The sequence below is a fragment of the Podarcis filfolensis genome, assembly GCF_964270895.1.
Source record: "Podarcis filfolensis genome assembly, chromosome: 11".
Lineage (NCBI taxonomy): Eukaryota > Metazoa > Chordata > Lepidosauria > Squamata > Lacertidae > Podarcis > Podarcis filfolensis.
The window spans coordinates 20,796,178-20,822,472 of NC_139613.1; the positions used below are offsets into that span (position 1 = coordinate 20,796,178).

The window sequence follows — 26,295 nt, forward strand, 5'->3', positions numbered from 1 at the left end:
AAATGCCGCTTCCTATCTAAAGGCGCAGCCCTCCTTCCCCCCCCCCACCCCACAGCAGCAATCTCTGCTGAAGTGAATGAGCGAGGGGAGGGGGGGCAGAGTGAGCTGGTGTAGCAGCCCACAACCCTTGTGCCTGGGAGCTGAAGGAAGCCTGAAACTGCAAACACGGACTAGGTGATTCTGCCGTGCCATAATACACAGTGAACTGCTAAACAGGAGGATGTTGCCCCGTTGAGGTCAATAGATGCGTGGTCCTTTTATATTTTGGAAGAGGGCCGTTTTACATGGGGGTTTCAAACAGGCTTTGCTTTGACTCTGAGGAAGCCAAGCTAACTTTGGCGCAATCAAGAATTAGACGAATGCTCTATTTCTCTTCCTTACTATCTGCCTATTGCCTGATCCGCAACTCGAGTTATCTTCGCTTTCTTGCTGCTTGAACTCCGAAGAAATCACGACAGGCGTCTTTTCCATCAATGGGGTTTACTCCCAAGTGAATGTCCTGAGGAGGAGGTGACAGCCATGTTAGCGTAAAAACTGAGGGTAAAGTCAAAGATTTCGGGCTCCCGCTACTTTTGTAGGCACCCAGAGGCCTTGCAATGCCTTTCCGTCTGTCCAGAATGAAAAAAAAACTAGCAGAAACTTTCACGGGAACTGGCAGCTTGAAAGTGCTTTTCAGTTTCTAGTGGTGGCAGTTAGAGGAAATGTTATTACTACTACGAGTGGTGCGGTGGTAGTGATTACATTTTCGTTACTCTTTCTCTAGCGATTTCACAGCAGAGTGATAGTGGTGATTAGATTCCACCTCCAACTCTTTCTCCACAGAAAGTCATGGCAGCATCATAAAGAAGCAGCTATCAGTTTTATTTTCCATATACCACAGAGGAACACTAGCAGTTTCCAAACTCCTTTGCTACTACGGCTTACACAGAAACTCCACTGAGCCGTAACTTCGGAGTAAAGCGCTTGCAGCGTCCTCCTACCCGTCTGGTGAGAACTACATCCCCTTGAATTCAGTGTGGCTTACTCCCAGGTAACTGAGCGCAGTACCGAAGCTCTAAGATCGCAGTGGCCCTCTATTGCTAAACTCCTGCAAGCGCTTTGCAGTCAATAGTTCTCCGAGAATATATGTCACGAATTTGTCGGGGGGTGGAGCGGGAGAAGAGGGGACACAAACAATTCTTTTCGAGTGGGGGGAGGGAATGTAGAGAGCCTTTATAGACAGCTCCTACCCGAGGTCAACGCCTCCATCAACAGAAGCCTCGCTGGCGCTTCGATTCACCGTCTGAGAGAATAATTATATAAAAAAAAGTACAGCTTGCGAAATCTATCAGCAGCTAAGCCTTTATTGCCCCCCTTTTGGCGGCATAACACAGATTTGCATGGCTTTTAATCCATCCCTCCTCCCCCCCCCACTCCCCCAATATTTGACCGCATGCCTGATCAATTTCCTTTTTCCGTGGGGGCGGGGGGAATAGTTAAGAGAAACCAACGTTTCAGTTCTTCCTCTTTCTTTCTTTTAAAAAAGGGAGGTTAAAAATCACTAAAACCAGAGAGCGCTGAAAGACAGCTGCCTGCCTTAGGGTACCAAAAGAAGGGGAGGAGTGTGGAACCGAAGATGCAAAGGGAGAGTTATAAGTAGGAGGGGGGAGGAAATCAAATGAGGAGTGTAAAAGTTGCCTCTGATTCTCTCTCCAAGTCCAGCTTTTTAAAAAATAAAATAATAAAAAAATTCTGGCTCTGCCCGGGTTTTCTCCAAGCACCCCCTCCCTCTCCTCTCAGCAAAGGCTACAGCAGCCACTGAAATATGATAATCAGAACAGCTGCTTCTGTGTTCCCTGCGTCCAATCAGAGGCGAGCTGGTTTGACGTCCCCGAGGCCTACGTCGACCAATGGCGATGGAGCTGAGTTGGAGCAGAGAAGTTTGAGTAAGAGATAAGGAAGAGGCTGGCGGCCGCTGCGCGCTGAGTCCCGAACACTGCAGCGCCTCTGCCACTCGCTTCCCGATCCGGTGTTGGCCTGTGCGGGTGCGCGGAGCGTTTTCTGCTCTCTCGCTCTCTCTCTTTTCCCTTCTATCTCTGTCTCTCGCTCCCCGACCCCGACTTTTTTTCTTTTAAAAGGCTCCTCATCAACATCACCCTAGTAATAAAGGAACCAATTTGATCCCAGCTCCTTGGACTGATTCTCAGAGCGACTGATCAAGCAGCCTCTCTCTTCCTTTCCATTTGACAGCATCTCCCGCTTTCCAAGAAGGCGCAGCTTGTCTCCTTTTTGTTTTGTTTTTTTCCTGTGTGTTTGTGTTTTGTTTTTTACCTCTGGGAAGCTCCATCGCAACCGTGCACCATTTCACTGTGGACATTATACCCTCTTACAGATATGGGAGATATGGGAGACCCACCGAAAAGTAAGGAAGACGTTATTCGTTATTCTTGAGCAGTGGTCATATGGCAAGCGGGAGGACGAGCTCTTTCTTCCCACGGTGGCAGGCGGGAGCGGTGGAGGACGCAGCCTCTGGCGGGCTGTCGCTTCGCCTGGTGGGGCGTCGGAGCCTCCGGAGCGAGCTCGGTGGCTTGGGAGAAGAGCCTCCGGCTTAAAAGTCGTGAAGGAAGAGGCGAGAGTGTGGAAAAGGAGGGTGGGGGGGTAGCTGACATGGACGGGGGTTGGGCTTCAGAGGCAGCGGTAGATGACTCCCGTTCAGGGCGACCGCTCCGGTGCTAAAATCCTGGACACATTTGCTGGAAGTCGGTTTCCCTTAAAATAAAAAACAAACCCCCAAACAATAGGATTGGATTTCCTTTAAATGTATTGAGGAATCGCAGAGGGGGGGGGTGCGGCTGGGGGCCAGGAGTGCAACTGGATCCATTCATACTCCCGTAGCAGATGATTTAAAGCGTGGGAAGTGTGGGTTGCTACCCTTTAAATAAGCGCGCTGCTTTGGAAAGGAATGGGTTTCTTAGCTCGGCGGGGTTCCCTCCCAAGCAAATAATGCTTCCGATGGAGGTAAGCACCCAGCGCTCCAGGTCTGCCTTTAGGACCCCCGCCCTACAGAAGTGAACAAACCTTTTAGCGAAAGAGGGATTGAAATTGACAAAAGGAATGGAATTGACAAACCGAAGCCTGCCGGTTGCATCAAACTCCTAAGAGCAGAGCAGAGAGAGAAAGCGTCACCGGCGTGTTCTGTTTCCCAGTCCACTAGCTTCCCTCTTTTTCTCCTATTCAGAATCTGGAGGTACAAAATTAATAACACCACACACATGCCTTCATTCCACCACCACCACCACCACCCTCCAAAAGAACAAATTGTCAAAACGGAATGTTTTGATTGCGTTGGAAGGTGCGTAAAATGTGCGCGTTCTAGAATTCTGCCAGCCTTCATTTGAATGTGCGTTCCGCCTCCTCTCTAAATGAGGGAAGCCTTTGATGGCACACACTCCAATTACCATCCTAAAATGCTACACACTCTCTATCTTTCTCACACTCTCTGCGATCATTCTCTTCCTCCCCCCCCCCCCATATAACGCCACAACAACAGCAGCAGCAGCAACAGCAGCAGCAACCCGCTCCCAAAGAGTAGCAGCCCTACGCGGGTGATCGACACTAATAAAGTGTGTTTATCGCCGTAGGAGAGCAAACGGTCAGTCAATCATGTCTTTTATTATTTGCCTTTCAGAAAAACGGCTGATTTCCCTATGCGTCGGTTGCGGCAATCAAATCCACGATCAGTATATTCTGCGAGTTTCCCCGGATTTGGAATGGCACGCGGCCTGCTTGAAGTGCGCGGAATGCAACCAATATTTGGACGAGACTTGTACGTGCTTTGTTAGGGATGGGAAAACCTACTGTAAGAGAGACTATATCAGGTACGGAGTTTGCCTTTTCCTCTCCTCCGCCCCTTCGGTCGCGTTGCAGTTAGAGACGGTTCCAGTTGAGCCTTGTTTATTTTCTATCTGTATAAGGTTTGGGAGAGTAAAAACAAAAACAAAAACCCCAATTCTTTAAATTCCTCTTCCCCGTTTAAAAGAAATTAAACCGCGATCTCCTAAACACGCTTACCTGGAGGTAAGTGTGTGTTTTTTCCTATTAGTGCCAAGAAAATGTGTTCAGGGGTTAGATTATTTAGGCTTGTGTACAAGCGCCTAGTTCCGTTCCTATCGAGTGTCAAGCCCTACTGAGCTCAGTGGGAAATTAACTAGGATTGTAGCGCAAGCTCACTGGGGGGGGGGAATGATAATTGCGTCTTATCACTGAGTACATACAGTTGAGAGGTAAATTCTTCTGCCCCTCCAGAAAAAAAAAAAATTCAACTCTCTCTTTTTTTCCTAAGTAAGTTTGGGCTGACACTTGTGAGCAAATGTGTAAAATAAATAGTCTGCGAGGGTGCAAATCTAAAGTACCGGTAATTTGAAAAACGGGTTTCCTTATCAGATAGACTTGCTTTTAAGGAAAGGTATACAGGGTCGTGGGACTTTTCAGATCCATACTGGCAAATTACTTGCAAGATTTCTCAGTAATCCGCCGATCTGACCTCCAGGTAAAGATCTTAGAAGCTGGGTGCCCCTCGGCGGTAAGGGCTGTTGAAATTAGTGGTAGTGCGTGTGAGATCTAGGTGTGAGTACCTTCTTCGATTGTTGGAAATGTGGTAATGTGTGTAATTTATTTTTTTTTTTTTGCGGGGGAGGGGAGCCGCAGCGACAATATGTTGCCATTTAAGATGGCTCAAACTGCCTTTCTCTAAACTAAGCGCCCCCAACGCTTCCTTCATTCAACTCTAACTAATAGCAGTATAATTGAAATTAAGTGGTGGTGTTCAGGCCTGCTTGCTTCCCAGCTGCATGACTGCGTGTACGATTTACATATAGATTTAAATTTACATTTATATATATATTTTAAAAAAAACTATGTTACAACAGGAAAATAGCAACACGGGCTCAGTTAAAACAGGCCATTCCTACTCCTCCTCTCACGCCAGCCCATGGCTCCTTAAAGCATGGTAAACAAATGTGATGATGATTATTAGTGGTAATAATAATTAATAGTCCCCTTCTGTTTCCTGAATGCAGGGCGGTTTCTTCGACTGGGGGGCTTTACAAAAACAAAAACAAACCCTAAACATGACATTTAATCTTTTAAAATATTAACCCTTTGGGCGCGCTCGGACTGACTCTCTTTCCTTATCTTATCTGCCTTGATGAATTGGACAGAGGAGATCAAATTGCCCCTCATCTGTGGGCGAACAATCGGTACATTTAGATAATGGAGCGGCTTCCTACCTAGCATGAAAATCTGAGAGCTGATTACACACACACACACACACACACGTGTGTGTGTGGGGGGGTACAATTGGCCATTGCTGACATTATAAGGAAACCTTTATTTCTTTTTAAAGAGGGGGGAGCAAAGGGGAGGGGCTACTTTTTTGAACAGCTTTTTTTTTAGGGAGTCTGACTTAGACGGCGCTATGCTACTGTGTCCTTTTTGCTGCATTTGATCTTTGCAGAGAGGGCAAAGGTTGGGCAACCCTAAGCCCGGGTGAAGGGGTAAGGGGAGAGAGAGGATCCACCTGGAAATTCTCCTGCGTAAGGTCCCTTGGCAAGGAAATGGCAAGAGAAGTTTCCGCGCGGCTTTAGGCGAACTCAGCAGCAGCAGCAATTTCTTGGGCAGTCTCTTTTCACTCAGCCAGAAAGATCCTTGTGAAGCCCTCCGCGGTTCTCAAAGTGCAGCTTCCTAGTCGGAGGCCAGTCCTCCTGAAATCCGTGGGGCTTCCTGGCTGAGGAGACAGAGTTGCCCGGCTGCAATCCTGAGAGCCCGCCCCACTCCCGGGAAAGTCTGGCAACGAGGCGAGACCTAGTTTCTTGCTGCTTTGAATTCGCCTTTGTCCAGCAGACCCGGCTGTTCAGCTGGCTTCGGTCTAGAGGCGGGATCCCTTGGCAAACCTGATTCCCAGCTCCCCGAGAATCAGGTGCTCGGAAGTGAAAGCATGGTGAAAGATCCCTCTGATCCCATGCTCCCTCCCCCTCTCTCAATATATATATAGAGAGAGAGGGGGGGAACGCTAGGACCACCATGGTACTAATACATAATACTAATACTAATAATAAGAATTTATATTATATATTATTTGTTCACGCGGTGATCCCTGCACCCCGACTGTAAACCACTGCGTTACTCAGAAGTAACCGCCATTGTCTCGACACTGGGGCTTTAGTTCCCCAGAACGTGTGTTTAGGATGGCAACTTTAGATAGAGTAACTTGGAAAGCAAATCCCATTGATGGGCATCAGGGCTTCCTTTCATGCAAGTCCGTATGCTAAGGGATCTCAGCCTTTTGCTGCTCGCCGTCTTTCAAACAGGATTTACTTGCCTTGGCTCAGAAGAAACGCTTTCCCGACTGGCGCCTGAGTTGGCCCTTCGTGTCCTTGTCTAGCTGGGGCAGAAGCGAGTTCCGGGGTGTGTGTGCTTTGATTCTTTAGCTAGATCTTGAGATACTAATAGAGAAGCGGGTAGAATTGTGGAATCATAGACTCAGGGTAGAGCTGAGCTTTTAAAACTGAGCATTTTCCTCCTGCTATTTCCGCGCCGCCACCTCTGTAGTCTTCTTTTAAGAGGAGGGACTTACACATCAACAACATATGTACATTGTCTGTATGTGTACATATGGGTCCAATGTGAAGCCATATCAAAGCCTAGCCGTAGACTCTGTCTTTATAAACTCTGAATTCTACAGAAAAGCGACCTCCTATTCGTGGTCTGCGGGAGCTTTTCAGCGCTACTGAGAGTTCTCTGTTGATTTGTTGTTGGTGATTCTGGAACAGAAGGCGGACGTCGCCCTTAGGCTGCAATCCTGCACACATTTCCACGGAAGTAAGTCCCACTGAACTCGATTGGACTTGCTTCTGGGTAGATGTGCATAGATAGGCTCGCTCTGCCCCAGTCTTACTTTGGGAAACTTACTATTCTGAAGCAATTTCTCACTGATATCAAGATGGCTCTTTCAAAGATCACCAGGAGTTGCTGGCAGCTAAGATTATTGGGGGGGCGGTTATATGGGGAAGGGGCGGGTAAAACAGCTGCTCAAGCGGTCCAAATAAAACCATTTAGAGCTGCGGGTTTATTCGCGGCCACGCGCCTGTTCCTTCCCGGGAAAATTTCGTCTCTGGGAAAAGCCTTTGCAGTGCCTAGTAGCGATCTGGGAGAGTGTCCCCTTGAACTTGACTTACACCCAAGTAAACTGGCAGAGCCGGGAGCGTAAAGGTGCGGAAGCAAAGGCAGGCCGAAGGTTTTGCCTCTGAATATTGCCAGTGGGCTTAGGATATTGGTGGCCGCGATTCACTGACTCCAGATCCACTGTTTTACTCCTGAGTTTTGTATTTGATTGTTTATATTTTAAGAGTCGAGTTTAGCCTTTTCCTTCCTTTTTGATGAGCGGTTTTTGGAGGGCAGGGTTGGTTCCAGCATTGCATTTTAGCCCCCAATAAACTCCCAATAAAAGTGGACGCCCCCGGAATAAGTTTCCCTAAGCGTCACGATTCCTCCTCTTTTCATTGTATAAAAGGGTAAGCTGCCATTTTCTCTTTGGGAATATTTGGTTCTGTTTTTGATGTGACGAGACACAGAAGCGGCTTTTTAAAAACTGCAATCTTTTAAAGACTCTTTTAAAAGGAAGGGAGTCAGTGGGATTTTCTCCAAAGTCACCCTGTCCAGGACCGGGATGGGTTGCGTTATTATTTATCTCAGAAGTATATATAAAAAAGTGACTCCAATGCTGGAGGCGTTTACTCGGAAGTAAGCACCGTTGCACTCCACGGGGCGAACTCGCGGGATTGCAGCCCCCGTTGTTCATTGACCCCCCCCCCCACATCTTGCTGTTCTAATTAGACTTTCCCCTTTTCTAACCTGGTTTTTAAAGGTTGCTGTGAAGTTTCAGCCACCCTCGTTTCTTCCATTCTGTGCATAGGGTAGATTTTCTCCCCTCCCCCTCCAAAAGAGACCGCGAAAGAGAACAAACAGAAAAAGCCCCACCCTTCCAATAATAATAATAATAATAATAATAAACCAATCAACACCCAAATGCATGTACGGTTATTTGTTTTTTAAAACACTTCCCCTTCGCTGCTGCAAGGTCCGAGCGCGTACACGGTACAATTTCAGAAGCCACTAGGATTGGGAAGTCGGTAGGAACCGAATTCGCTCCGATTTCTATTTTCGCGAGCTTCTGGTTTGCCAGAGGTAGACCGGGCGACCTGGAAGGCCCGCTGGGCTTGCTGTCTAACGTGGGAGGCTGGAACGTGAATGAAAGAATGACTGGCTTGATTCGACGGGGCTGCCGGAGTGAAATCTTTCTCTCTTTCTCTCTCTCTTTCTCTTCCTTCCTCACCCCACCTCCGTATTCTTTTCTTTTCTCCCCCCCCCTTTATCCCCAATCCCACCCCGCACCACCCCTTTCCTCGTCGGGGCCTGGGCTCAGGCTATACGGCATCAAGTGCGCCAAGTGCAACATCGGCTTCAGCAAGAACGACTTCGTGATGCGCGCCCGCTCCAAAGTGTACCACATCGAGTGCTTCCGTTGCGTGGCCTGCAGCCGGCAGCTCATCCCCGGGGACGAGTTCGCGCTGCGGGAGGACGGCCTCTTCTGCCGGGCGGACCACGACGTAGTGGAAAGGGCCAGCCTCGGAGCTGGGGACCCCCTCAGCCCCTTGCACCCCGCCAGGCCGCTGCAGATGGCAGGTACTTCCTGGTCCCCCCTCCCAGAGACTTCGAGGAGGGCAGGGGAGGGCAAGGGAGGGAGGGTCCCTCCGGGCCTTTGTTCCATATATGTGTTTTCTCTCCCACTCCAAGCTCTTCTGCCGTTGCCTCCCCACCCGCGGTTCCCGGCCATCAGTGGCTAATAATACCTCCTAGATGTGCCCAGCCCCGTATTCATTTTGATACCAGCTTCGCAGAGGTTAGTTTTGTTTTTTTGCAGAGGTGAGAGAGTTTTGGAGAAAAGGCTCACGAGATCCCCATGCTTCCGATGGCAAAATGACACTAAGAAGCAGAACCACACACACACACACATGCTCAAAATCTGCAGACCTCTGAACACTTTACTCCCGAGCAAACATATAAGAGGATGCCGCTTGCGGGGTATCTTACACCCACTTACCTAGGGGTAAGCCCCATTGAACTCGGGGGAGAACTTACTTCTGAGCAGACGTGTAAAGGATTGCACTCTTCCTGACTATCTCCACCAAGCGCAGCTCAGCAACAGAGATGAGCCCTTCGTTGAAATAAAAGGAAAGGAGTTTGCTTAAATTTGCTGGGAGATGATGCCCAAACCGGTAGCGAGCTTGTCGGAAGTAAACTCCCTGTAGCGCAATGAGACTTCCTGCCAGGATCCTAAGAATGTTTGCTCAAGGTTTGCTTACTTTTTTCTCTAGTAGGCACGCTTAGGATTGCAGCTTCCCACCTCTTTAACTTCCCCTTGATTGCAGCCATTAACTCGCATGGTCCAAAGGGTTTCAGTGAAACTCACTTGCTTAGAATCTCCTTTAAAATACCCCCAAAACTCTACTTTTGCAAACATCCATTGGTAAAACAACTTTGCACCCTGATCCCTAAACCTTGGCATGCAGCTCAGATTTATCCATGTTCATTCAAAAGGGTTCCACTAATTTTAATGGAACAGATTTCCAAGTAAATATGCATAGGAATTCAATCTTAGTAGGAACTTCCATTGATATCAATGGAGCTTGTGTATTTAGGTCCAAGACATGAGTGTTGTCAAGAGCAAAAGCAGATGAGTGAATCCAATCAAGGCTCTTGCCCTAAACCCCTTCCTTGAAATGCATAGAGCAATCCTCTGCATTTCTATCCTGAACTAAGTCCCACTGAATTCCATAGGATTGACTTCTGAGCAGACATGTTTGGCACCGTTAGGCTGCAATACTACACACTTGAAGTGTGCATAGGGTTGCATCTTTAGGGAACAATCCTATAGTGGGACCCTCTGAGATGGGTGGGGTTAGGATCCAGGGGTTCCCCAGCTGTGCCAGTGTAAGGCCTGAAAAGGGGGCATTCCAGAAGGGGGTGGGACCAGAAAAAGGGGATTTAGAATGGACCCTATACCCATCAAGCTCAGTCACATGACCTGGCAGCCTGGTGTAAATTAAACCAGCAAAAAGGGTGGTTTAACCCATACTTTATTGTTTTCCCTCTGCCAGCTTTAGGGCCATCTCGGCCAACATTAGCCCCACTCCTGAATGAAGTTTGGCTCTGGTGTATTTTATCCTAGCTTAATTCACACTGGCTGGCTTTATGCCAGTTTCTTGTGTATAGGATTGCTCCTTTAGTACCATTAAACTGTGTGGGGTATTTGTTTGTTTTTTACTTCTAAGTAAACATGCTTGGGATTATATTGTTAGGCCGTCCTCCTATGCCCACTTATTGGAGAGCAAACTTTGTTATAATCAGTGGAAGTAAGCTGGTGTATGGGCAGTGGCGTAGCGTGGGGGGTGCAGGGGGGGCGGGCCGCACCGGGCGCAACATCTGGGGTTAGGGCAAATCCATGGGTTAGGGGGCGCAAATCCACGGGTTAGGGGGCGCAAATCCACGGGTTAGGGGGCGCAAATTACTTGCCTTGCCCCGGGTGCTGACAACCCACGCTACGCCACTGTGTATGGGACCACGTTGTTTTATGGGAGATAATTCCTCCTCTCCTTTGATCTGAAAAAGATATGAAGTCTGCCACAGTACAGAGGGCAGGCAGAGTAGTGTGCTCTACTACTACTGAATTGCCAAAGAAGTAATATACTTTCAGTCTCCTGGTGGCTTAATATAAATAAGAAATATTTATGTATATGTTGTGTATGTAGCTTTCACTGTCAGGTATGTGCGCTGGGTAATGACAGCAATCTATCTTTCCAAAGCAAGAGGAAGGAGCAGACAGAGAAGTACACAAAGATCACAACAGTAGAGGTGGGGGGAAAGAGAAGATAACAGCAGTGTACCTTGCGTTGCAAGGAACTTTTACAGAGGGCACAATTGATTCAGATGTTGTGTCCTTTTGTTGCACTTAGGTCTTTATTCTAAGTAAAGATGCTTATGATCCTGCTGCCCCGTTAGAAATGTCCTGAGAAAATATGGAAAGCAAGATAATTAATGTGGGAAAGAGGAAATAAAAAAAAAATAGGGCAGGGGAGAGCAAAGAGGCAGCAATGCGTCCCCCTATCCAGTTGAGGCAATGCTATTCAATGAGTTTAGGCTCTTCCCAGCAAGGCATATTCTGAATGAAACATGGGATGGGGGGGTGGTTATGCAGTGTGGAGGGGGAGCCAGCTTCCAAAAAGAGAGACTAATAACTACAGGCACCACTTCAAGCTGTAATTTAAAACTGTCAACAAGCTAATCTTCAGTAATTGGCCTTCTAAGGGATTCGGCCTTCTCCTCCTGAAGCTTTCTGTGGTTTGGGTGAGAATTTCAAGCCGAAAACTTTAGTGTCGACCCATGAGCTGGCTTTACTTTTTCATTAGGATTACTTTTGACTTGAAACATTGCAGGACCACTTCTTTGCTGCCTGCCCTGTCTAGGCTTCTGGGAATGGGCCTTATTTGTTTTTCCACCCTATCAGGGCAAACAAAACAAGACAGGCTTGGAGAATTCCCAGTCAAGAGCTTGTAACTTTTAAGTCTTTCTGCTCTTCTCTCCCTTCTGCCCTATCATGGGAGTGGGGACAGCAGGAACACTATTTACAGTGCCAGTCTTTAGTAACTTAATCCAGGGTAGTCTTTTTAATAAGAGGTTTAAGCATCATCGTTGGACTCCTAATTCAGAGTCCATTGTTGCACTTTACTTGGAAGCAAGTCCCATAGTCTTAACTAGATTTCAAAAACATTTCCTTCCAAGTAATAGATGAGAATGAGCAGTAAGGGCTTAACAAGTTGATGTCTTGTGTGCCTCCAAATCTGAAATCACACTTCTTGTAGAGTCTTCCTTGCTATACCAAATACAAAACAGTGACTAATTTGAAAGGGGAGAAAGTGTTATGAAAAAAGCAAGTCAAAAATGTGGAGCACAATGAAACCATCAGATTATCTCTGCCCTCCCCAGTAACTCTGCATTTCTAGATACAATCCCATAGAATTCATTCTAAAAATATTAGCTCAAGTGTTTTGTTTGATACATGGTTGCATTTTTTGTATTTTGAATTGTGTCTTTTTATATGTGTTGTCTGATATTGAGGCAAAAAAAGAGATGGGGGATGTTGAAATTATTTCAACATATAAATGTTCAGAAGGAAGTTCTACTAATTTCAGTGGCACCTGCTTCCAAGAAAGCAAACTTCAGAATGCTGCATTAGAGTACATTTTTCTCAACACATTTATTTGGACTTTTCTGCAAAGGAAGTAGCTCAGGTTGCAATCTACTGTGTACTTACCTGAGAGTAAACTCCATTCACCAATGAATGGCACTGCAACCTTCCTTCCAATGAGAGAGTGTTTTTTAGAGCAACCTCTTTGGCTGTTTACTTGGAAGAAAGTTTGACTGTCTTCAGTGATGTTCAATCTCTGTTCATAGCATTGTAGCCTTAAGAGTGTCAGTTGCATTTTTTAAAGGAGAAACTGTTGGAACATTTATTTTGCTCTGGATTTTCTAGCGGTGTGTTCTTTTGACAGCGTTCACAGACTCACCCACTTTAAAACTATATAATTCAGCTAACTCACTTTCCCCGTCACTGCTTATTAGTACACACGTTTATTAGTTCTCATTTTAAAATTCGATATAAAACCCCACCGTTTCACATTTTAGGCTGCAGTTTTGTGTCCATTTAGATCTGGATAAGCAAGCCCCATTGGCTATAGTGAGGTTTCCTTCCTTCCACCTAAACATGCCTAGAATCGGGCTGTTAAAAGCAGGCTTTTATGCAGCTAAATTGGGGGGGGGGGGAGGCGTTGAAAGTCCGGAGCTGTAGAAAGAAAGCCTGTGTAATGGTGCATGGGACAGGAGGAGAATCCAGGAGGTGCTAATAGCAATAGATAAACAGGACCTGGGGGAGAGTTTTCGACGGAGGCAATTGGGTTGTTTGCTGTGGCTTGCATTGTTGTATCCATTAACCCGGAAGTGGCAGGTGGTTCAGGGTAGGTGAGGGACTAGGTGGCCAATTGATCCGTTTGAGCTTTAAGATTCTAGTGAGTGGCGCCAGAGAGGGAGGGAGGGAGGTCTTGGTGGTAGCCGCCTCCGCGCTCCTTCCAAAGCCCTGGTGATTCTTCCTCGAGAATTGCGAAATGGCGCCCCCAGATTATATGACTATCTGCTTCCTTTCCACAATCCAAAAATATATTGAAGTGGAAAAATCGACGCCACTGATTTTTTTCCCCAGCTGAATTTCCTTCCCCCGTGCACGTTTGAGAGCTCAGCCATCCTTTGCGCGCTGAGGAAAGACCCTTAGAAGCAGTATGGGGAACGCGGGGTGGACAGGGAGAGAAACTACCGGGTTGCGCAGGTGTTCCCGGTGAGGTGGGCCGGCAAGACGTCCCACCGAAACTGGACGACTGGCGATTTCCTCCAGTCAACAAAATAGAATGAGTATTGCTCCCTCACCTCCGAGATCCGAAGGCTTGAGGGTCCCAATCGTCGCCGCTCATTAGAGAGCGCCATATAGAGTACCTTGGACAGCAGCTCCTCCGCTGACAGTCCCCTGTCCGCGAGGAGCTTCCAATCGAGACAATGGGGAGAACAAGAGAGGCGCTTGTGAGAATGTGGAGGATTAAGGGGATCCATAAAAAGTGGAGGGGCTTGACAGAGAGGTGTCCCCGATTCCCATTGTTTGCAATGGAAAGCGTTGGTTCCTGGAAAAAGGTGGATGGATGGATGGGCGTCCAGGTAGTGATGATCCCTGCGGGGTTGGCCCCCCAGGAAGTTGCGTGTCAGCATCTTCTCGCCCTCCCCCGCCACTTACGGGATTCCTGTTCCTTCCTCTTTTTCCTCCCCCCACCCACCCCCCACAGCAGAACCTATCTCTGCCAGGCAACCGGCTCTGAGGCCACACGTCCATAAGCAGCCGGAGAAGACCACCCGCGTCCGGACCGTCCTCAACGAGAAGCAGCTCCACACCTTGCGGACCTGCTACGCCGCCAACCCCAGGCCCGACGCCCTCATGAAGGAGCAGCTGGTGGAAATGACGGGCCTCAGCCCCAGGGTCATCCGGGTCTGGTTTCAAAACAAGCGCTGCAAGGACAAAAAGAGGAGCATTATGATGAAGCAGCTCCAGCAGCAGCAGCCCAACGACAAGACGGTGAGTGGCTGCCGCGGTCTTTCCTCCTGGCCTCTAGGTGGCGCCAGTTCCCGAAGGAAAAACTTTCTTGGTTAGTGGGCGTGCCTTGGCTGTTCTCTTGCCTTGATGCTTTTGATTTGCTTGGGGTTCGTGCGCATGTGTGTATTACTGTCCAATGAGTGTGTCTGTCAAGAACGCCAATTAGCGGGGCTCCCTGTAGCCAGCAGAAAAACAGAAGGTCCCCATTCTTCTGTGCCTTTCACAGCAATCGAACAGAGAGATAAGGGGACGCTTCACCTGTTGAATGCTGGCCTGTGGAAGTAGCACGCTTCTAGAAAGGGATCTGGGTTTTATTGGGGCAGGGCTTCAATAGCTTGCTGGGTTTAGGGAACTGGCCCGTGAACTCTTGATTGTGCGCGTTTATTTACTTTTTGTTGCCAAATAAATCGTCCAATTGTAGGGAGAAATCCCACAACAACATCTCGATATTCCACAGCACCCCCGTTTTAATTTTTTTAAGTACATGTTACAATGACTTTACAAACTGCCTTACTCTAGAGTAGTTCTACTGAAGACGCTGGGGCTGTTCCAGAGACAGATATCAGTCTGTGGGTAATTCCTACATTCTTGTGGTCTAAGATACATAACAGCAATGTGGGGGTGGTGGGTAAAGGTCGAAGGAGGGACGGCATAGATCCCTTTTTTAAAAGGCTCTCAACTGACTTGCCGGATGTAAGACGATTCGAATAGGTGTACTGAAATCAATAGAGTGGGCTTCTATAGTCCTACCTAGTTATTGTCGAGTTCTGGCAAGCAGATTTCAAAGAAAAATGAGATGAAGACCAATTGAATTCAATCGAACTTCGCAGTGAACTCCTACGTATATTTTACTCGAAAGTAAATCCCTCCTACCTTCAATTATTACCTAGTAAGTGTGTGCATGTCAAAACGCCATAGTGGTGCACTCGATGGAATTAAAGCTTGCTCGGGAGTAGGTCCAACTGGAACCCCCTGAGGCTTACAGCTTAGTCCTAATTATGACTACTTAGAAGGAACCCCTGTTGAATTCAGTTTGGCTTACTCTTAATATTAACATTAAGGTTAATATTACAGCCATACTCGGGGTAACTGTGTGTAGGATTGACCTATTTTGTTGCCACACTTTTTGGTTCTAGACCGGAAAGTCGGGCGGACCAATCCTATACATGGTTTACTCGTAAGAAAGAAAATTCTGCTGCTAGTTGCCTAGGCAGTTATGTGTCCTTCCCAACTACCGGATTTCACCCAGATACTCACGTAAGGCTCCAATCCTACGCATGCTCACAACACTGCCCAATACATGTCTACTCGGAAGCAAGTCTTACGGCATTCAGTAGGGCTTACTCCTAGGTAAGTGGATCTAGGATGAAGTCTAGCTGGGCGGAACGAGAATTACTTGCGAGGAAACAGACTTAAGGTCTGGTTTTTAAAATCCAATGAGATCGAACTTTAGCACTAGCGGCACAACAGAGTTTCGGCAGATGAGAATGACGAGGGAGCAGATATTCCAAAACAACCGCTCTCACCCCATCCGTTGCCTTTTAGGCCTTGATGATGCCGAGGCCATTGTTGTGTTGCTTAAAGGAACAGCTATTAATGTTTGTTAAGACTGCTTATCTGCTTAAGTGGAAGTTTAAAGCGTTGCGTATTACCGCGGTGGAATGTAATAAACCCCAGTTTGAAGTGTTTTAAGTTGCTCCGACTTAGGAAGTTATTTTGGACACAAAGCCTTTAAAATACCTGCAGAGTTTATTTCTCCCCACCCGATTCGTTGCCACAAAGTATAGTGGTGGTTAGCCAGGAAAGGGTGAGCTCAGTCAAACCTAAATAAGCAGGGATCCTTGGAAATGATCCTCGTTCCGGATCACGTTTTCCTGGAAAGTTCAATCTCACTGGAAGACCATTTCAATGTCTTGTCGATGCCGGGGCGAAAAGTGAGGCGAATCTCCCGAACTTTCTCAAGAGGCTACAGTTCTGTGAAATGGTTGGACTGGGACCTAAACCAGTTGTGTCCTTAGGAAGCGAGTGGAACTGAATCGGCTTCTGTCCCAATTCTTCTGCTCAACTGGCCTAGGGATCCCGGTGAACGATTGCAGTCGCACCTAAACTTAGAGGATCAATGGTGCCTAGGCATGATGTTTACTTGAAAGAAAATGCCAACTCCGGATCATGGGCTTACTCCGAAATAAGGTCCGCTTGAAATCTGCGACGTTGTAGAGCAACTCGGCTTGACTTTTGTCAACCTCCAGGAGTTACTTCCCTTAACCACGAGGAAAATACCTGGAGTGTATATCACCACTACTAACTATTCACAGGAAAGGGTTCAGTCCTAACCCCACTTACCTGGGAGTAAGCTCCATAGCGCTCAAAGGGACCTGAGCAACCCTCGGTGGCATTTTCTCACGCGTTAAGGCAGGCTTCGACGCAGGCGTGTGTGTAAGTAACTCCCCTTTCAGTCAGCGAGACTTACCCCTGGGTAAATATGAGTGGTGTGTATGTAGTCCCACCCACACTGTGATCCTGAAGGCCGTCAAGCTGCTGGCTCTAGAGTTGTCCCATGCTCTAGTCTAGGGCTCCTATCTCGTGCTCGGATCTCCAGCTTTTGCGCTCCGGACGTGAATTCCAGCGCTTAAGCAATCGGGGGAAGAAGTGTGTTATTCAGTGTGGCGGCGTTAGGAGGGATCAATAAATAGATGTGGAATAAGTCGTTGAAGGTGGGGTACCAGTAATGTAATTAGCAGTTGGGGGGGCGTGCTATTTGTCCGGGGTTGTTCGCCTCCTGTCCTCCTCTGTGGCGTTCCCACGGAGTTACCCGCCTCTTCCTCATTGGAAACCTTCAAGATAACAAGGACAATCCAAAATGTCTTGACTCAAAAACCCCACTAAGATCACTGGGCTTTGCTGCCTGAGAGAGAAGCAACCTAACATGGAGTCCTAGTATGCACCTTTCCTACTTGGAAATAGACATGTTTCCCCTGCGTGCGGGAGGTACACATATATATATATTAAAAACCCTTGATCAGGACTGGAAACGGATCCTAATCTACTTTGCCTAATCGACTCGGCAAAGAGAGGTGTGGGTGGTGGTTTTTTTTGTTGTTGTTTAGTTTTTAAGAATGATAACACACGAAATTCCGCGAAGGGCAGATTAACAAAGTCAATAGAGTCGAGCGTTTGATAAGCCCGAGAAGGAGTTTATTGACTCTCTGCGCCGCGAGACAATCGCGGTTTGTGCGGCGCGGCCCCTCACCGCCTCTGCCTGCCTTGTTTACAGAACATCCAAGGGATGACGGGCACTCCCATGGTGGCGGCCAGCCCGGAGAGACACGACGGGGGCTTGCAGGCGAACCCGGTGGAGGTGCAGAGTTACCAGCCGCCCTGGAAAGTCCTCAGCGACTTCGCCTTGCAGAGTGACATAGATCAACCGGCTTTTCAGCAACTCGTAAGTGTCAGTTCCCGGCTGCGATGAATGGGCCACTGTGCGCGCAAAGGCAAGCGCGACGCTCCTCTAGATTATTCCTGCAAAGTTTTTGTACCCCCGCGCCCCCCTTTCTCTCCCAGCCCCAAAGTTTAAAACACCTGGAGGTCAACTCACGTCCCCACCAGAGATCCTTCCACTTCGATGCTTTTAGGCTGCAAACCCTAAAACCACATCCACTCGGGAGTTAAATCCTGCTGGATTCAGTCTGGGTTTACTCCCGGGTAAGTGGGGTTCGGGTTGCAGCTTGAGGCTTTGTATGAGATAGCAGTGCCCATAGATTACCCCTATCTGAAGCCCCTAGACGTGTACCCATGTGCTGGAAGGAGTCAGGAGGGAGCCACAGACGGCGATTTGTGCTAGCCTCACAGTTATCTTTAAGCGCAGAGCTGCTTGCTCTGTGGACATTTGCTAAGAATCATACATATTGATGATCTGGCTGGCTATTATCAGTAGCAGTGGTATTAGCAGCAGTAGCTATATTGGACAATTTAAAAAATCAAGGTAAAAGCAGTTTTTGATACTGCAAGTGAGGTATACCCAATTACTTGGGAGGGAAAATGTCCCCTTAGCTTTAACTCATTTCAAAGCAGGTTGCAGGCATCCCTGCGAAGAGGCTTCCTCCCTTCTGTCACGCATGAACAATGGATGAAATGCCTATTTTAAGATGGCCTATCCTGTGACAGAAGCACACATTATCTAAAAAATAAAAATGGAAGTATGCTTTCCGTCCCTTCAAAAAAGCAGTACTTTATTCACAGCCATATTTGCAGGACATATGTTATAATTTAGTAAGAAATCATAGGATGAATTTGTCCTAAAGGCTCCTAGTAATTTTAATGACTAGGGCTTTATAAACCTTAGCTGCCATCCTACTCACAGTTAGGAGACTTGTATTCCACTGTTGCCAGTGGCATTTAAGCAGTCTAGCTGTGTGGTGGTTTGCAACCTCTTTTCCACAGTACACAAAGTGCTTTCCAATATTCATCTAATTTTTAGTCTGCGTTAGAGTGAGAAGGCACAGGGAAGCCTCCCTCTCTCCCACTTTTGACCTTTATGACCAGCTAGGCTTCCTTTATGGCCTGGGTTTCCCATAACCAAATTCAGCCATTTAACCACAATGTCAAACGCCAAGTTTATGCCCAAGATCCTTAAAATGCTTAAGTTTATTGGCATTTAAACCAGCATCTGCAAGTTGTCACCAAATTATTATTATTATTATTATCATCATCCTAACAATTAGACTAAACTGAGTGAATAGGATCCTGGTACTGGGTGTGTTGCTTCTACTGGGTTGTACATTGGGGCTGAAATATGGTGGTGAGAGTCTAATAAATTGAAAAAGTTATTTGAAGTATTGTTTGGAGGGTAGCAGTGTTTAAAATGAACACGCCTTTCTAAATATGTACACTTCTATAAAATATTACAAAGGTTAGCCCCTGCTTTTTCCTGTGAAATGCACATTTCCTATTTACATAAATTATTTTTGCATATTGTAATGTTAGCCTTTAGCACGGTTTGTGCAAATGTATATTTTAGCCCGATTGTCTGCATTTTCTTTTTCTTTTTACATGCCATGGCTAGCATATATTTCTGAACTTCCATGGATCCTTTTGTCTTGTTTTCATGATTTTAAAAAATGTGGTTATATAATAACGTGCAACAGTTGCATAGTATTAATGGGCTGGCTTTCACCAAAAAGCCAACAGGAATTTACCAATCAATTCTGTTCTTAACTCACTTCCTTATGCCTACATCATTTGGCAGCTCATATGGGACCATATCATCTGCAATACTTAAGCCCAACCAGGTGATTTAAGGACAGAAGTTCAACCTTAACTCAATTTCCTGGCCTAAGTGTGTTAAAACCAGATCTTAAAAATAATAAGGTATGTTATGAATGGTTTTTCAGTGATTAAACTTCGTAGTACCGATGATAGAACATCTAATGATTGGGTGCACAAAGTGTCTCCCAAAAATATAACAGTTTAAATATTTGTTTTGGAAAATATATGTTGCAAAGTCCTTCTTTTTTTTTTAAAAAACGACAGCTTTAACTCTTCTAGAACAATGCCCAAAACAATTCCACCAAGAATCCTTGGGTCACAATTTATGCCATAACTCATTTGGTAATAGTCCAGCCTGAGTATCACTGAAATTGGGGAAGTTTACTTCTGAGTAAATGCCTTTAGAGATCTCCAGACTTTCTTGTTCTTGAAAGAGAAAATACAATGGTGGTAAAAATTGATTAAATCCAATAGTGATCAGTGTGCTGTGACCATGCCACCTTGGATGGGCTACTTAATTCTGATTTAGGGGCTGTTTTCTTTTCCTGCTTTGTTCTGGGTGTTGCCTGGTACTCAGGCAGAATTATCCTGCTTTAAACCATTCAGTGCAGCTTTTAACAATAGAGGAGATGGGTAGACTTTGTGGGAGGAAACGAGTCTAGGGAGATACAATGGAAGATTCTAGGACATGATACGGTGTGGAAAAAAAATTACGTCAGTATGACAAAGATGGGTAAAAGCGTAGGGTGGAGAGAAAATTGCATTTGGAATGATTTTTATCAGGCATCTGCTAAAGGAACTGAAATGAAGTCTGGAGGCATTTTATGTCCCCATGCAGGGCCTCAATACAGAGCCTAAAATCTTATTATTACCAATATTGAGCTTTACAGACAGAAACACCTAACTGGGCTACACAAGCAATTGCTTGGAGTAGCAACATTATTAGGGGTGCTAAGCAAGCGGTCTGTGATGAGAGAGGTGACCCCCCACACACACCCAGAATCCCTTACAGTGCTGCAGAGGATTCTGGGACATGACTCTCAGAATGTGAGCAGCTGCAGTGTTGCAAGGGATTGTGGGACATTCCTTTTGGATTGCATGGTGCAGCTGCTTAGAAGATGAAAATGTATTAGGCTGGCCCTGATCCTCACACCCGATAGAAACCATCAATTCTTCTTAATTCCCACTGTGGGGTGTTGGCTTGCTGAAGTTTGATAGGAGGTAGATTGCAGTCTGTTTTTAAGAGAATAGAAAGCAATTTGAAACTGTAATTCTCATAAGCAGGCTTTTGTAGTGTTCAAACCAGAGGTGAAAATGGGACAAAAGAAATACTTGTACATAGTACCCCATTGAAAGCCATGCTTCTTGTTCCTTCTTTTTCTCAGATTCAGTGATTACTCACAGGCAAAGGATTAGTTCCATCCATAATAATATTCCAGTTTCACTGAGCAGAGAGGACGTCTATCCATGTGCAAAGAGCCTCCTCATTCACTTCAGTGTATAGGGAAGCCCATTCTCACAGGAGCTCTGTGTGATTAGTGGAGCACACACAAACAGAGGACTCTGAGTCTGAACACTGTGCAGAAATAAAGTCTGTTGAGTTTAATAGGATTTACTTCTAAACTATGTGTTTACTACTGGGGTGCAAAGTAGAAATCTACTGCAACACACCTTAAATAATCAGTAACACATTGGGAAGAATTAGCCAGCATCTAGGATGAAAATCTGTGGAAGAACTCATATTGGATTTAATGGGTTTGGACTCCAGCCAATGTGGAAAATCTTAACCAAAAGAAGATAGCAGTTTCATTAGGAACCTAACTGGGACCCAGCCCACAGATGAGGGTTACTTGGATTTAAACTAGTATGCACATTTTCTTGGAAGTTAGCCCTATAGAATCTAATGGGGCTTATTCCTTGGAAAACAGGGATTGCAATCCCTACAATTATCTGTGCTCAAGCATTTAGGGCCGTAGTTCAGTGGTGGAACATCTGCTTTGCAGAAGGTTCCTGGCACCTCCAAATAGGGCTAGGAATGTCCTATGTCTGATTGGCAGCGGTTCTTCAGAGGTTCAATGTAGACAGCACTGAACTTGGTGGACCAATGGTTTGACTAATTATAAGGCACTTTCCTTTTGTTCCTGTATTTCTTAGCACTAAATTCTGCAGGCGTCAAGGAGATTCAATTTCAGTTTGGATCAGGGCATTGAACTGGAAGAATTTACCTTGACTGGGATCCTTACTTTTTGCTTTATGAAGGGAAGGGGCTTCTTCTTCATGGAAAGCCAGTTCTGGGCATGGAAGACCATGGGGCAAAAAGTGAGGCTCCAGTCCATTGATTTTAATGGCATTTCCAATTTGCGTGCCTCTTTGAAATCATAGAACAAAGTGTCCAGACTTTTCCTAGTTGTATCTGAGCATTTTTACTATTTTGTTTGGTTGCGGCAACCCAGTCAGTTGGGCAGCATGTTATTTATTTATTTATTTATTTATTTATTTATTTATTTCAAATCTGAGTCCTTCAGAAGTGGTGTTTTGCAGCTGGGAACTTGTACCCAACTGCAGAACATTTCATCACTGGCTGCTTGGAGGGTGGATTCATGTGCTACAATTTTCATTCACAAAGTAACTTTTCTTGGGGGGGGAATCATGTGGTGCTTGTAATAGCATTTATATAAGTGTGACCCCAAAACGTTTATCTGAAATCCTTATAACAACTCTCTGAGGTAGGTCAGTATGTCACCATATTATTTTTGAGGGACTCAGGCAGAGAAATATTGGCTTATTCCCCCCCCCCCCGCTGCCCTTAGAGAATTTTGTGACCAAGGCCTTATTTGAATTGGGATTTTCCTGTTTACAACTCAAGCCTCTTGCACCACAATGTTAGGTATGTTTACTCAGAAGTAAATTCTGCTATGTCCAGTGATGCTTACCAGCAAGGTAGGATTGCAGCCTTATCCATTACTTGACACTAACTCTTCTTTGTGTAATTATTAATATTGAACGATCCTGTTTGCTTTGAATTTATTTGCTGCAGCTTCCCTTCCCAAAGGTTGTATACTGGGTGTACATAGGAAAACACACACACTACACTTATATATGTAGGTCCACAATTGCTTTATGTATATGTTATGTTTCTATTCTGCCTCTCCTTCACTGGGCTCAGGAAAAGCTATTTAGAAAAGGTACACGTTGATTTCACTAGAATTGTTTAGAGCTGCCTTCTAGTTTACCATATTTTCTGGTGAAAATACCCAAGCAGTGCTAACCTAGTTGTGTTTACTCAGAAGCCAGCCCTATTCATGTCAAAAGGGACTTACTCATAGGTAAGTATGTATAGGATTGCAGCCTTAGAATAGTCTTCACTGACCCTGATCCAGAGAACTGTGAATTGCAGAAGATTGCTTAATGGTTCCAAGATCTAATCAGCACTAGAGAGAAAAAACCTCCCAGAGCTCTGATCAGCTCTTACCTAGAGAAAGAGCAGATAAGAACATGTATTGGGCCTAATGTGTGGGCTCCTTCTGAGCTGAGCCATCATAATACTCCCCTGTTGGCTCATTGTTAAGGGATGACTGAGGTTACCTGAGTCAACAGGTCTTCTGCACCAGGAACTGTTGACGCTTTCTCCATTCTGCACCGAAATATAATATTTTAGATATGACTTTGCTTAGCAGCTTTCCCTCTAAAATTTAGTCTAAATTTGCACTTATCTGTATATACAAGCATATGGAAATTTTATGCAGAATTGTTTATTGGGTTTGTGCCCCAGAAAACATCTATTTAAGCTGAGCAGCAAACATTTCAGACAGAACTGATACAACTGTACACTGCAAATTCTTGGGGAAAACAGAGGCCCTCCATTAAAGTACCCACATACCAAAATACAAATTTTGCCACTGCAAACAATGATGATAATTCTGTGATCTTTTCACCCCAAATTGGATTGCTTGCTCAGTGCTCCAAACATATGAGTACTATGAGCTCTAATATAATATAAAATACAGTTTTCTGTAGTATAGTGATAAAAAGTGGTAGCTAGAATCAAAAAGATAAATAAGTAAACCCGACTTCCAATTCAACCTCAGATCTGAACTGTGCTAGGGCTGTGGCCATTAAGTATACACTTAGTTGGGAGAAAATGTGAGTGAAGTCAATGGGGTTACTTCTCGGTAAGCATGTATAGGATTGTGCCTAACCTGGTACTCTGCAGCTGTTGTTGAGCATCACCTCTGACTGTTCACTTTGCTGTCTGGGGCTGATGGGAGTTGGAGTCCAACAACATCTGGAAGGCACCAGAAGGTTGGTGAAGACTCTTCTATTCAGTTCTTTGTTCTTCCTCAGTCTCTGTTGGAGGGTGAGCTTAATACTGACCTTACATGATTGCTGTAGGCAAAGTACACTGAACACTAAAACTCTCTCTTGCTGATATAAAATGCTGATGTTTATTATAAATAGCTCCAGTAGCCCAACATTTTACAAAAACCAAAGCTGTTCCAAGATCTCACTGGTAAATTCCTTGCTTTTCATTCATGTGGGATTTGTTCAACTTTAAATTCCCCATCCATTTTTTAATTTCAGAACTAATTGTCTAAGTGTCCCAAATGATAAATATCCCATTTGGAATGTTCGCAAATCTACTCCGAGGCAATGATGAACTATCAGGGTGACACCAGAGTCGATCCTCACATGAATTCTTGCAAATATGTCTTATTTCACTGTTCCCGCACTGTGGTTGCAAAAAGTAGAAATGGCAGGCTGCTATAAAAATCGGTAGAACATAAAATGATGTTACTATTTGAGTTACTGTTGTTAGTGATAGTATTTATGTATATAATGCTGTCACAATGTACACCAGAAGGTCTCTGCCCTTCAAGAAATGCAATGATATTTTGAAAGCCAGAGAAATGGGCATTTTCTTTTCTTTTTGTAAACCGTTTATTCTCTCTCTTAAAAAAATGTTTTGCAGGTTAATTTTTCAGAAGGAGGCCCAGGTTCCAATTCCACCGGAAGTGAGGTAGCATCCATGTCCTCTCAACTCCCGGATACACCTAACAGCATGGTAGCCAGTCCTATTGAGGCATGAGGAACATTCGTTGCGGTGCTGAGGTCCTCAAATGTTTTCGCCCCCTGCTGAAGAGAGTGGGAAAGCTATCACGTTTGGGGACTTGGAGAGAAGGAGAAAGAGAAATTAGAAAATTAAAAGAAGAAGAAAAGTATTTAAACACAACTGTGTTCATGAACCTTAAAGAAAAGAAAAACTCCATGAACTGTCTGGGGAGTCTTTGTTCGTTCGTTTTTGTTTCGTTTTGCAATGATAAGGTAGCAACACTGTGAAGACAATCATTGGGATCTTACTAGAATAATACTCTTACAAAGCAAATGAAAATGCTTTCGTTCTTTTTTAAAAATAATAATAATAACAGTCCACCCCTACAGAAGGACTGTAGGGAGATCAAGAAGGATTTTGGTTTTTTTGTTTTAAAGACGTTTGTGAAACGCAAGAGGATACGGACCCAGGACCGCCAACTATTCCCAAATGGCATCGTTGAGTGACTGCACACAAACATCGCCCAGAAAACGCCTCGTGTGACCGTCCAAACTCGAATGGTGTTCTTCCTAGACCTGCCTCGCCCCTTGCCAAAAAAACAAACAAAACCAACATTTAAAATTATATATATATATACATACACATATATATCTTTGAAAGGAGCTCTGATAGATTGCTTTTCCAAGATCAAGGAAGGACACCTTCCCAACCATCCCACCACAGAACGAGCTATTCAGATGGTTGGAGCTGCGAGCGGTTTGGAATTTCTCTGTTTCCTCCCCCCCCCCCCAAGAAAGGTCTTGGAGCGCCTGGGTCGTCCCTCCAATAGCATGTACTGTAGCTTTGGCCTCTCCTCTTCCTCCTCCTCTTCCTCTTTCTTTCTCCCTTTTGCCCGGGTGGGTCGGTGGGTTTCTATCGAGATCCATCCTTTTTCTCCTGAAGTCTCCACTCTCCAGTGACTCTTTTTGTTTCGTTTTGTTTTTGTTTTTAATTTAAAGGAGGGAGTCGGTTTTTAAAAATATATAAATATAAATATAAATATATATCTATCTATCCCAATTTAAACCTTCATTCGCAACAAGGTATACCTCTTTTTTGGCCACACATGAAAAATGAAAAGGAAAAAAAAACCGAATCGTCTTTCGGGGTTCTGTTTTTGACTGGCATCCGTTCAGTAACATTCCCCTTTCCCCAAAGATGTGTATAGTTCTTGGGTTTTTTATGTTTTTTTTAAAAAAAATGTGTGCTTTTTTTTTTAATGGACTGGGGTTTTTTGCCCCCACCCCTTTCTCTCTCACTCTTTCTCTTTCTCTGGAAATAAAGAGGGGGGAGGAGGAAATACTTTTGTTTGTTTGTTTGCTCTCGCATTGCAAAAATTATAAAAGTAATTTATTATTTATTATCCAAAGACTTGCCACTTTTTCCATGTCCTGATTTGTTTTGCTGTTGCTGTCGTTTTTTGGGTGTGTGGGTGTATGGTGTGTGTTGCTTTTATTTTGCTTAAAGTTTTTGTTTTTTTGCGGGGGATGATCCACGCTGTGGGCAGTTCTTCTTTACAAGTCATCTATGAATGGATGGATGGATGAATAAGTAGAGTAATACATTTCTTGCGCAGGAGAATGTACGTTGGATAGATCCCCAAAAAAGAACGAAGTGGGAAAATAGTTTTTTTTTTCGGGGGGGGGGAGGCTATGTC

At 45.3% G+C, this 26,295-nt stretch overlaps 1 protein-coding gene across 2 annotated transcripts; it reads left to right on the plus strand.

The window, feature by feature from the left end:
• The first annotated feature begins 1,945 nt into the window (after positions 1 to 1,945).
• ISL1 (ISL LIM homeobox 1) lies at positions 1,946 to 26,001 on the plus strand. Of its 2 annotated transcripts, none has more exons than XM_083576255.1 (6): positions 1,946 to 2,401; positions 3,668 to 3,857; positions 8,462 to 8,721; positions 13,980 to 14,266; positions 17,559 to 17,726; positions 24,519 to 26,001. In XM_083576255.1, the coding sequence occupies exons 1-6, from the start codon at positions 2,374 to 2,376 to the stop codon at positions 24,633 to 24,635; spliced, it is 1,050 nt and encodes a 349-aa protein (XP_083432381.1). In that variant the 5' UTR covers positions 1,946 to 2,373; the 3' UTR covers positions 24,636 to 26,001. The 2 variants fall into 2 exon arrangements, with proteins under 2 accessions (XP_083432381.1, XP_083432382.1); XM_083576256.1 differs by having other exon boundaries at positions 13,983 to 14,266.
• The last annotated feature ends 294 nt before the right edge of the window (positions 26,002 to 26,295 follow it).